Consider the following 12,441-nt stretch of genomic DNA (forward strand, 5'->3'; position numbering starts at 1 on the left):
TGTGCTTAGACCCATCTAATAGTTTGTATATAGTGAAATATCAATGAAGGGATGGAATAGGTGTGTAGTCTCTGCAAAGTAATTAAGTCTCTTGAATACAAGCATATCTATATTTCAAAGAGGGTACAGCTAATAAAAACTGGTCCTGACAAAGGTTCCTGAGGTGAAATCATTCCTCTCCTCTTTATTGCTAAGTGTGAAGTAGAGGATATAGGATTAAGGCTATTGCTAAGTGTGAAGTAGAGGATATAGGATTAAGCCATACGTGGAAAATAACTTTTCCCAAACAAAGCACTTAATTAACCTGTATTTAAGGATTAATGACTCTAACTTCATCCCAAAAATCCTTGAGAATAGCTTTCTTAATAAAAAAAAATAAAAAGAGACAAACATTTATCCTGGAAATTCAACATTAACTTTCCACTTTATTCTAAAAAAAATCCAGATCCAAACATTCAAGTGATGCCAGTACTCAGTTAAGGACACCCAAGCACCCTTAACTCTGCCCCCATAGTACCACCATGGAAAACAACTAGAAACTTTGAAATAACTGTATTTGTCTATTGTTACGTGGTCGTGTCAATTACCATGACAATTAGGCATACCTTATTTGTAAGCCTGTAGTGGTTGTACATACTGCCAGCCTTCTGAAGAGGAAGTTTCTGCAGAACCTTTTAAACACTGGACAAGTAGAGCTCCCCTTCAATAAATCCTCTAAAGCCATAGGAGCTACACAAGAGTGTGACCCCACTTGCACTTCCTAGGAGTGTAGCTACCTTTCTAGGTTTGGGGGGACACCATGATCTTGAACCGGTTTAAAATCTGGTGGAGTTGAGGTACAACTCATTCCATCTTGTGAAGCTTGGACCAGTGTGAGAGTGCGGCACCTTACTTGGCACCCCTCTACCCTCCAAGTGCTGTAGGTGCTGGATTGTTGGGGATGGCAATAGTTGCTTTCTGACTAGCTCCTTTACTGTCTCGCCTCTTTGTCAAGGTATTCTTCCCTAAACTGTACCAATTCTATTGGGAGACATAGAGGGGGCACAAGTGCTCTTTTTCTCCCCTCTTAGGGTAGCATCAGCTGGCCCCACCCTCTTTGAGGTCGGAGTCCACCTGACCGGCTTGTGAGGAAGCTTAGTCTGCAAAAAGAGAGTCAGTCAAAGACTCCAAACAGCAATAGCATTATGCAGCTTTTGTATGTTCTGGGCTCATTAATGCAGATGGAAACAGTTGAAATTAGAACAGGTTCAGTTAATGTGTTGTTTTTCATTTCATTCCGTGGTGCAAAAACAAGTTACAATATATGCTACATCTGTCTGCATTTCAATTGGTCAGAAGAAAAATATTTCTGATTCTGACAGTTTAGGAGTAAAGAACCATGAACTTCATGACTTTCTGTGCTTTGATTTTTGTTCAGTTCAAAACAAAAAATCATGTAATTTAGACTGTCCCCCAAATTCCAGAGCAACTACTAGTAAAAAAGTGTAAAGACATTTGGCAAGTGTACTCCTGAGATCTATTTAAAACAATATATATCTCTGCCCAAGAGGATTCTTGTAATTGGATTATAAAAAAAAGTCAGTGTAACAAATTATAAACATAATATTATTTCTTGACTGCAGGCAAGTGCTTATTTGTGCCAGTGTATGGACCGAACTTGTGCCACAACTGAGAGAGTATATTATTGCTGGAGCAGAGGCACTTTTAATGAGGCTCTATAACAAAACTTTTGGGAAGGATGAAAGAGCTGGAGAAGCATGGATTAAGGATAGAAAAGCTGTCAAGTCCAAAGGAAATGCCAGATCGGCCAAAGGACCTCAAACCAAAAAAGCCAAAGTACATGTCTCCTCAAAACAAAACAAAATCATGAAGAAACAAGACTTGACTCTAACCCAAATGATGGGAAAAACAGAGGAGGAAAACATAGGAGAGGAGATGGAGGGCTATAAGGAATCAAGCAGCAGTGAAGAAATCAGTATAGAAGAAACCAAACCTGAAGATTTCCATCTAAACTTAGCATCAGATGCTTATTATGGTATCTTCAAAACCCCGCTAACTATTCTTCATCCTTTGCAGGGTTGTAGTGACCCCTATGCTCTCACTCGGGTATTGCATGAAGTGGAACCAAGATATGTAGTGCTATATGATGCAGAACTAACTTTTATTCGGCAGCTGGAAATCTACAAGGCAAGCAGGCCTGGGAATCCCTTGAGGCAAGTTGACTTGGTAATAACAGAATGCAGTTGCTCTAATTTTAGCTCTTTAAAAAATCCAAACCAAAAACAAAATGTTCATTGTTGAGGTATTTTGGAAGTTAACCCAGAAAATCAATTAATGGCTTTATTTAGTTTTCCTCTATCTAATTCCTAATCTGTCTCTTTTTCAGTTTAAAAATACAAAAACATGTAGACTGTAATTTACCCTCCTTAAAAAAAAAAAAAAAATTATATATATATAATTTTATTTCTCCAGTGGATGTTAAACCCCCTTAACAATTTATCAATACATCAGTAATCAATTACATATATTGTACCCTGCTTTAGAGACTTCCCATTTAGTCTTGTGGTTATTCTTCTTGGGTGGTGTAGGGGAGGTTTAATATTAGGTATGTATAAAACATTTCATGTTGGCTGTACATCCAAAGGGAGTTTGCTAAATTCTCTCTGCTTCCCAACAAAACTCCTCTGTTTTCATAGTCGTATGCCCCTTCTGAAGAGTTTATTCTTTATGCTCATCCTGAAGCCTAACCCTGCTGTTGGGCAGATTATTCAGAAACATATTGTTAGGACAGGTACAGGAAACACGATTAGGAAATTAGGATCATTCTGCTTCAAGTTTTCTAATGCTAATGACACTTCAAATATGTCATCAAGAAAACAACACTTGGATATATCTTGAACATGGCGGGGAGTGAGGAAGAGAGATGATTGAAATAGCTCCATGTAAATTGTACACTCTGGATAAATTGATAAAATACAAAAACTTGCATTTATTGTAGCATAGAGTATACAAACTTAAATGCAATATCAGGAAATACAAAAGTTAAAATTGAACACAGTGCTAACTCTCTGCCCTCTTGAGCCTAGTGCAATAGTCTTGACTTGCATGACTTCTCACATGCAAGATTAGGCTATGATTTACTGAAAGTTAATCTGCAATAAAGTAGGGTTTCAGAGTAACAGCCGTGTTAGTCTGTATTCGCAAAAAGAAAAGGAGTACTTGTGGCATCTTAGAGACTAACCAATTTATTTGAGCATAAGCTTTCGTGAGCTACAGCTCACTTCATCGGATGCATACTGTGGAAAGTGTAGAAGATCTTTTTATACACACAAAGCATAAAAATACCTCCCCCACCCCCACTCTCCTGCTGGTAATAGCTTATCTAAAGTGATCCACTCTCCTTACAATGTGTATGATAATCAAGGTGGGCATTTCCACCACAAATCCAGGATTTAACAAGACGTCTGAGTGGGGGGGGGGGTAGGAAAAAACAAGGGGAAATAGGTTACCTTGCATAATGACTTAGCCACTCCCAGTCTCTATTCAAGCCTAAGTTAATTGTATCCAATTTGCAAATGAATTCCAATTCAACAGTCTCACGCGATTACAGACATGAAAGTTGCGATATTACAACAAAAAAACTTCAAATCCAGACTCCAGCGAGAGACTGTTGAATTGGAATTCATTTGCAAATTGGATACAATTAACTTAGGTTTGAATAGAGACTGGGAGTGGCTAAGTCATATGCAAGGTAACCTATTTCCCCTGTTTTTTCCTACCCCTCCCCCCCCCCCCAGACATTCTTGTTAAACCCTGGATTTGTGGTGGGAAATGGCCCACCTTGATTATCATACACATTGTAAGGAGAGTGGTCACTTTAGATAAGGTATACCAACAGGAGAGTGGGTTTGGGGGGGGGGAAACCTTGATTTCTGCTGGAAATGGCCCAACTTGATTATCATACACATTGTAAGGATAGTGATCACTTTAGATAAGCTATTACCAGCAAGAGAGTGGGGTGGGGGGAGGTATTTTTTCATGCTTTGTGTGTATAAAAAGATCTTCTACACTTTCCACAGTATGCATCCGATGAAGTGAGCTGTAGCTCACGAAAGCTTATGCTCAATAAATTGGTTTGTCTCTAAGGTGCCACAAGTACTCCTTTTCTTTTTGCTAATAAAGTAGGGTGTGAATTTAAATAGGATTTACTGTTTCTGATTAACTCCATAGCACGCTTATTCTAGAATGAGATGGCTTATTCAAAATTATCTTAATCCACTTCCAAATTAATCAGGAATAGTTATCAGAAATAGCTATTCCTGAACTCCCCATGTAGACAAGCCCCTTAGATTCACAGGTATTCTTCTATGTATGGCAATGCATGAGAATCACTTAAATCATTAAATATCCATTACATACTAGAGATGAAGTACAGTAGCATAGTCACTAGCATTATATACTGGTATATATAAGGGATTACAATTAAATTACAACATTAATTACTTACTATAATACATTGCTATCAATGTGGTGTCATTAATGTAATTTAAGATAAATATTCTGTGTAATTGATTATAATTATATACTTAGCTGAAAAACACACTTATCAGCTATGTAAAAATTCTAATTTCACCTTGTATTTGTAAAGTTAGCAGTATAGCTTGTAAAATTTTCAAATCAGTATACAAATATAAACATGTTACACCTTGCAATTGAAAAAACAGCTTTATAGAGAAAAGTAATGTATATCTAATACTGAGTTAAGGTCCAACTGGGGAAGGTGAGGTTAAAAGAGTACCTAAAATTGCAGAAATCACAAGATATTTTAAATGTGTAGCTGCTTGAGCCATTAGTTGATGTATCTTATTTTTAATTATCCAATTTATTGCACCTGTTTGTGGAGTTGCATGCAGTCAAATAATGTCAACCCCAATCTTTCAGGAGAGGGCAGGAAAGCCAGGGTGCAGTAAATAGCACATGAGTGCAGGAACCAATAGCTTTTCCCACACATTGTTGGAAGAGGTACAGAAGAATATCAACTGACATAACTGTCTGAAATTTTGATACAGCAAAAATTGAAACACTGCTCTGCTGAAGACATTTGTTAATAGTTGTTATTAATATTTCAAACTAATTACAGGTATTCCAGTAGAATCGTATGAGTTGTTTATGTGCATGTTTATAGAATAGTAACTTAACTTGTCCACACATGTATGTTTATGAAAAATACATGATGGCTGTGGTGAATGTGACACTTACTGCAAAAGGGGACCCGATGATTCCCTTTACAGAGAAGTTAAAATCTCAGTTGTTGTTTTTCTCATAACTTTTCTTCTTTCATAGTGCTTTCTTTAAAGTATTCCCACCAGTTCGTTTATTTTATAAACATTATTCGGAGAAGACTGCATGTAACTGCAAGAAAGACGTGACCTCTCAGTTTTTATTTCCTCCTTTTTGTAAAAGGACTAGCTTGTCGTGTAAACCAGCTCTGGGCAGGGGACTGTTTCATCCACTCCAGTTGCTTCCAGAATTTTTTTTTAATGCTTATCCTTCTTTTGGCGAAAGGGGAGTCGTTTGGATAGAAGAACTCTAACAGATGAATTTTGATCAGTTTAACTTTAGTAAAAGTGTAAATAATGGAGTCTATTTTTAGTCAAATATTTATTTTTCAAACACTTAAAACTGCTTATCTCAAATACTGATGTTCATGTTGGTTTCAGGATAAAATTGTGTGTTTTGTGACCTGAAGTACATTGTTTCCTGACCTACAGGGTTTATTTCCTTATATATGGAGGTTCAACAGAAGAACAGCGCTATCTTACTGTGCTGAGAAAAGAAAAAGAAGCTTTTGAAAAACTCATTCGGTAACTTAAAGCGGACTTGCTAGCTTTCTAGTACATCAACTGTTTCATGTTTCTTTGTTTTTTTTTTATGTCCACTTCTTAAATATAGGGATTTTTTCTTATTTATGTAAAATGTCTGTGTAACCTTCCAATTTTACCAGTTTTTCAACATTAATCAGAGATCAGAAGGATAGCCGTGTTAGTCTGGATCTGTAAAAGTGGCAAAGAGTCCTATGGCACCTTCGTCGGTTGCATCTGACAAAGTGGGTATTCACCCACGAAAGCTTATGCTCCAATACGTCTGTTAGTCTATAAGGTGCCACCGGACTCTTTGCCATTAATCAGAGAGTCTTGCACAGTCCTCTTCTGAAACACGTGCTTGCCCAAAAAGTCAGAAATTTGACAGGCTCAAGCAGCCTTTTGGATGATATTCACAGCTGTGTACCAATATTGTATGGGAAACTATCTTAAATTTTGTTCCTGGTTTCCAGAATAGTAAGTTTTGCAAGATACCGAGCAAACTTGTGCAGGTTTTCATGGCTTTATATAGTAGTTTCATGGGAGGGAGAGAGCATTAAATTATTTTGGGATGGTGTATCACTACCACAGAGTTCAGTTAACCAATTTATTTGAGCATAAGCTTTCGTGAGCTACAGCTCACTTCATCGGATGCATCCAATGAAGTGAGCTGTAGCTCACGAAAGCTTATGCTCAAATAAATTGGTTAGTCTCTAAGGTGCCACAAGTACTCCTTTTCTTTTTGCGAATACAGACTAACACGGCTGTTACTCTGAAACAGAGTTCAATGTTTGTGCTGATACTTAAGGCTATATTATGCTAATGTCGCATGTTTAGTCCCTTATTCCAGGAGGAATCCCACACAAATCAGATGAGGCTCCTCACAGAGTAAAGTATTAATCATGCTGAATAAGGATAGCAGAATCTGGTCCTTAATGACCTGGAAGATAAAATAAATTGTCATTCTGATCAGATTTGCAGGCAATCCTAAATTGTGTGAGTTCTCTGTTGCTGTTTTGCTGGATAGAAAATGTTTTGTAGTATTTGTCATATTTTTATCCTTGAAAACCCAGTTACGAAATATAATGCAAGTAATTCCAAATGCTTCTATTCCTCTGTTAATAATTCTTTAGAGAGAAGGCCAGCATGGTTATCCCTGAGGAAAGAGAAGGCAGAGATGAAACAAACTTGGATCTAGTAAGAGATTCTACTTCTGCAACTGTTTCTACTGACACACGCAAAGCAGGTGAGTTTTAGCAATTCCTGGAGCTACTTGTAGGTCTTTGGGTTATATAATGAGAGGTGTTTGACAGAAATATCTAGCATACTGTTATTTCAGAAATCTGTCGTGCACGCTCTTAATGGTCTAGCAGTAACATGTTGGCATCTGAGTGCAGATCTCTGCCTCAGAATCTAGGAAGTGCTGCAGAATCAGCAATATGTGTCTCTTCTCAGCTTTCTATCCAAAACATTGCAGAAAAGAAATCAAATTTTTTTTGCTGCCACTCTGACTCTGTTTGTCCTTATTTCAATCTCTTCATTGTTTTTTCTCTCCTTTCCTTAGAAATTCAAATTCCTTGTTCTCATCTTTGCCCCTGCCATCATCTTTACACCTCGGCCCCCTGCCTACATCTTGGCTCTCATTTCCTTCAGCATTCCTCTCTTGCCATATGTTCTACCTAATCTGTTCTCCCATTTATGCTCCATTTGTCTCCTCCCACTTTCAGTTTAATACTGACCACCCTCCACCCACACCTGGAACTTTAGTTTGTGTGACAACAAACATTGGTTTTATCTTTTAAATCCCCCTTAAAACTTGCTGCTTTCACTTAGCTTTCCATCACTTATAACTTCCCAGCCCCATCTATACCAGCTCTTAAGCCAACTTGTTTATATCAAGGGTGGGATCTGTCCTCCTGCAAATATGTAATAGGCCCAGATACATCAATAATAAGGTAAACTATCCCATTTTGCGGTAGCGGATGGTTGGGAGTAAATATGAGCAGCTTCATACTAAATTGTCAATGTCCTTGCTTTTTAGAGTTTAAGGTAAGCATAATTTTCTTTGATTCCAACTTTTTTTGCCTACATTTGCCCAATGTGTTTTAAATAGATTTTTGCCCTATAGATGGATTAAAATTCTCATTATCAGCCAGTTGAATCATAATTACTCAATAGCCATTACTGTAGTTTAAATTCCTCTCCCAAGGTCACAGATCTTGTAAGGCCTTCTTAATAATTATATTCTATGCTCAATACAGCCTGTATTTTAAAACTTTGTCTCTGTAGGTGCATGCTAGTTTGTTTTTTAATTAGTGATAGGCTGATTCAATGGTATAGTAAATCCCATACTAAACTGGGATCTCTGGGGTGAAGGAGTGGTATCCATCCATTATGAAAGCAATGAAATATCCTTAAGGTGTTTTTTTTCAGTTTGAGGTTTAAAAAACCCCCCCAACACCTCTGATGTGATGTTTAGTGCCTGATATTCAAACTATACTACCTATTGGGTTTTAGGATTTTTTCTAATTGTTAATTAAATGACATACATGAACATTGAGATTTTATAAAAGTATTTGCAGAATTTTAAATGTGTGGCCTTATGCAAAATACAGCAGTAAATATATATCTATAGATATAGATGTAAAATACCTGAATCAGAGGTCACCCTATGAAAGAGATTCACTGTAAATTGTTTATCATTATGTGGACAGGAACAGGAAGAGCGTTCAACAAACTATAATAGTGGATATGCGAGAATTTCGCAGTGAGCTTCCATCTCTGATTCATCGTCGTGGCATTGACATTGAACCTGTTACTTTGGAAGTTGGAGATTACATTCTCACCCCTGATATCTGCATCGAGCGGAAGAGTATCAGTGATTGATCGGTTCCTTTAAATAATGGGAGGGCTCTATTCCCAATGCATTTCTAATGTCTCGTTATTATAAGCGACCAATTCTTCTGATTGAATTCGGACCCTAGCAAATCTTTCTCTCTCACTTCACGAGGTCTCTTACATCAAGAGATTTCCAGTAACGATATTACTTCTAAACTCACCCTTCTTACTCTTCATTTCCCAAGGTACGTATCCTGTGGTGTCCGTCTCCCCATGTCACTGCTGAGTTGTTTGAGGAGTTGAAACAGAACAGGCCACCAGCCTGATGCAGCAATAGCAATGGCCCATTACAGCAGATTCTGAAATTGTTCCTGAGTCAGACAAGTATAACCCTGGACCACAGGATTTCTTATTAAAAATACCAGGTGTAAATGCCAAAAATGCCGTCTCTTAATGAACCACATTAAGAGCATTTTCAGAGCTGGTAACTCTGTCACAGACAAACTCTCAGAAATTCTGGGCAACGCTGTCAATGCTAAGCAGCTTATGACTTCATTCACATATCCTATGCATGAGGCCATTTCTCAAGGGAAAACCAGAAGATGATTAATTAGGCCATACTGATGTCCCTTAAATAGCACTTTGGGTAAAGTTTATTAGATATTAATTTTTCTCTTGGTATAGGCAGTTGTTGTGTCTGTTAATGCCATCCACCATATTTAACATTCCGAGGTCTTTATTGCTGGAAAACAAGTTTTATGTACAAAAGACAAGTTGTCTTTAAACAGCATTAATTAGTGCATCATTTTATTCTTCCTAGTGTGTTGCCCAACCTCTGAGTAGTTCAGCTTTAAATGGTGTCCTAGGACCTACCAAAATCACGTGCTAAAGGATGAAGAAGAATCTCTTAAAATAAGAGAAAAGGGCTATAGACTGTACGCTGTCTTATATAAGTGAAGATGTGTTAAATTTCAGATGGTGGAATATGGGGCCATTTTGCATAGTATGTTGCTTTTTCCCTTGATATGCATAAACTATCCTTTCTGTCAACATGATATGAATTCCCTTAAATTACAGCTCTCCCATTGACAGTGGGGCAGCTGTTAAAATGCTCATAATTCTGTGCCTCTGTTTAAAGAAAAATACTGTGGATGACTCATTACTTGACAATCCTCCTTCCTATCAGAAGTTTCTGTTTTGGTCAGAAATATGACTGCATAAAAGTGGCACCCTCTTGGGTTTGTTGGTCTTTCTGTTGTATGAATGGATTTTTTTTTGTAGCATATAAAATTATTGTTCAGAAGTGAAGTTTTCTTGAAAAGTGAACAGTTTTAAAACCTTGCCATCTATTAAAGTCTTAATACTTTGCACTTGAGTGCCTTGAATGGATAGATTCAAGATTCATAGATTCAGTGCTGCTACTTCTTTTCACCTGAGAGCTGACTTTTAGCATTTTTAGGTAGCACATAATAGGAGTAGAAATCTAATTTCTCTGCAGTAATTTCTGTGTCACTTGTATAAAAGACGGTACTTTCTGTGCTGAACTTTGAAATGATAGTTGCATATCAGAGCCTGCTTTTGCCCCTGGGGATAAATGCAGCTTCCAGTCACTAAGCACTAATACTTGACATTTACAAAATCTTGAGTATGTACCAGTTAAGAGTAATACATATTTTAGCAATTCACTGATTTGAAACCTATATGTACTATAGCACAGAAAATGTATACATTTGCTGTATGTGAGTTTGACATTTTTGGCCTCATGATTTTTACTGTGGCACTGTCTTTTAGTGTTTACAGTACATACATAAGTATTTAGATTACCTGTGAATTTGTCATTAAGTGCTCATTCAGGGACTCATCTAAGTGTACTAGTTATTGCAGGCCTTCAAATGGAAAATTTTATTCTGCAAAAATCAAATTCAACATAAATGTGTTTTGGTTCTAGGTGAAATAGACCAAAAACGAAAGCTTTGCAGTTACAGCTGTAATGCTGTGCTTTTTGCACCCCATTTGACTAGTTATTACAGGGTCACCAGGATTTTTGAAAGTGTGGAATGTGATCTCTGTTTCCTTGCTTTCTTAGTTTTTTAGAACCCTTAACAGTCTAACTCTTTTCCCCTTTGTATAAAAGATATTGCTTCATGGCTAAATGTAAGCTCTTAAGCCAGGAATCATACGTAGGTGCTGTTAAGTATTATAAATCACACAGTGATGTAAGAAGAGAAGAAAATCATGTCTATTAATCTTCTTATAACGATTATGGCTGTCATGAACGTTTATCCTGCAGACTCCTTCAGAAAAGTAAACAGTGGAACAAAACCAGGATGCACATCTGTATGTTGTGTGTTGGATCACTAAGGAGTACAGGAACTGTTGTTTTAGTTGTACTGCCTGTCAGCTGGATCAACTCCCTCATACATTTCTCAGGAATTGCACATGGTGAAAGTGAAGGGCATGCAAATGTGACTTTGACAGTGATACAATAAAGGTGGTATCAGTAAAGCAGGTATAATATTTGCTAAATATTTAAGTTGCTTTTTTGTTTCATATAGGGTAAATTTAGCATTACTTTATACTGGACTTCTGTGTTTTTTAAGGAAAAATAGCATTTAGTATTGATACAGCTTATTATTTGTAACATAATTATGCCCGAAGACCCCATTCAGGACCCAGTTGTGTTAAGGTCTAGACATATCCTTAATGACATGTTCCCTGCCCTGAAGATTTTATTCTGTAATTTCCCCACAAATTAATTAAATGTGTTCATTTAAAGGAATTAATTTGGTGCAGTTGTTCTTACCAGTGCCTTACTTTTTTTTTTTACTATTTATGTTGTGCGTTTACAATGGTCAAACTTGCCTTTAGTTTGGGGATCTCTGACTTCTAATTCTCCACATTTTGAAAGATCATGTACATCTAGAAGTGGTGACAATGTATACACGTTTCTAAAAGAATATGACAGTGGAGATGAGCTAATAACTGGCTGTTTTAATCCTTATTTCTACAGTCTGATTTAGGATTTGTCTCTAGAACAGGTTTGCTGGTAAGCTATCCTAGCAGATCTTTCTAGTGAAGACACAGCTTATACCAGTGAGTTCTTTTTACACATTGTCCTGGACATACAGGAAAAAGACAAGATGCAAGGGATGTGGTTTAATTAAACTGCAGCTTTATTAATTTAACTCATCTGGCAACTACTCTGGCAATCACTCATACAGTGCTTTTCATGATTCCTTAATCATTTCCTGCTATCAGCCCCCCGCCCCCCCCACCCCCCCCCCCCCCCCCCCCCGGCCTCCACAGCTGGTCCCAGCCCATTGGTGGGACACCACCACACTCCCCTCATATGTGGGTAAAGGGGGGTCTCTCCTCACTTTGCCAGATTAGAAGCCTTAACCCTGTTCACCAGCTTCTTTGAGGATTTCTTCTCCATAGTCCACTTCCCTATCCAGTTTATCAGGGAACCAGAAACCCTATGGAATAGTACGTAGTCAGTATAGGTGTTAGAGGGGCTCAGGCTGAGAGACAAGGCTTATATAACCTCCCCCAGCTACGCAGAGGCTAATGGCTTAGCACTCCCCTGCCCCCAGGTGATACTTTCTACCCACTTCCGAGCCATCACCTACCTAGTCCATAAAGGATGGGGGAGTTCTTAAAGGAGCCCACTACCCTTTCTCCTGTGCAGACAAAGCCCCCGCCTTGAGGTTGAGGGGGTTGGAGTATAACTCACTCTATTTCC

At 37.8% G+C, this 12,441-nt stretch overlaps 1 protein-coding gene across 2 annotated transcripts in view; it reads left to right on the top strand.

Annotated features, from left to right (window-relative positions):
- Positions 1–11,478, top strand: part of ERCC4 (ERCC excision repair 4, endonuclease catalytic subunit) — a 29,901-nt gene extending 18,423 nt beyond the window's left edge. Inside the window, exons 7-10 of one of the 2 annotated variants that reach the window (XM_043523837.1) lie at positions 1,622–2,213; positions 5,772–5,864; positions 6,995–7,107; positions 8,568–11,478. In XM_043523837.1, coding sequence (XP_043379772.1) covers positions 1,622–2,213; positions 5,772–5,864; positions 6,995–7,107; positions 8,568–8,632 — 863 coding nt within the window. In that variant the 3' untranslated portion in view covers positions 8,633–11,478. Of the gene's footprint in view, positions 1–1,621; positions 2,227–5,771; positions 5,865–6,994; positions 7,114–8,567 lie in introns of those variants that run through there. The other variant, XM_043523838.1, reaches the window with a different exon arrangement.
- Positions 11,479–12,441: the final 963 nt, after the last annotated feature.

Source organism: Chelonia mydas, chromosome 10, assembly GCF_015237465.2.
Source record: "Chelonia mydas isolate rCheMyd1 chromosome 10, rCheMyd1.pri.v2, whole genome shotgun sequence".
Lineage (NCBI taxonomy): Eukaryota > Metazoa > Chordata > Testudines > Cheloniidae > Chelonia > Chelonia mydas.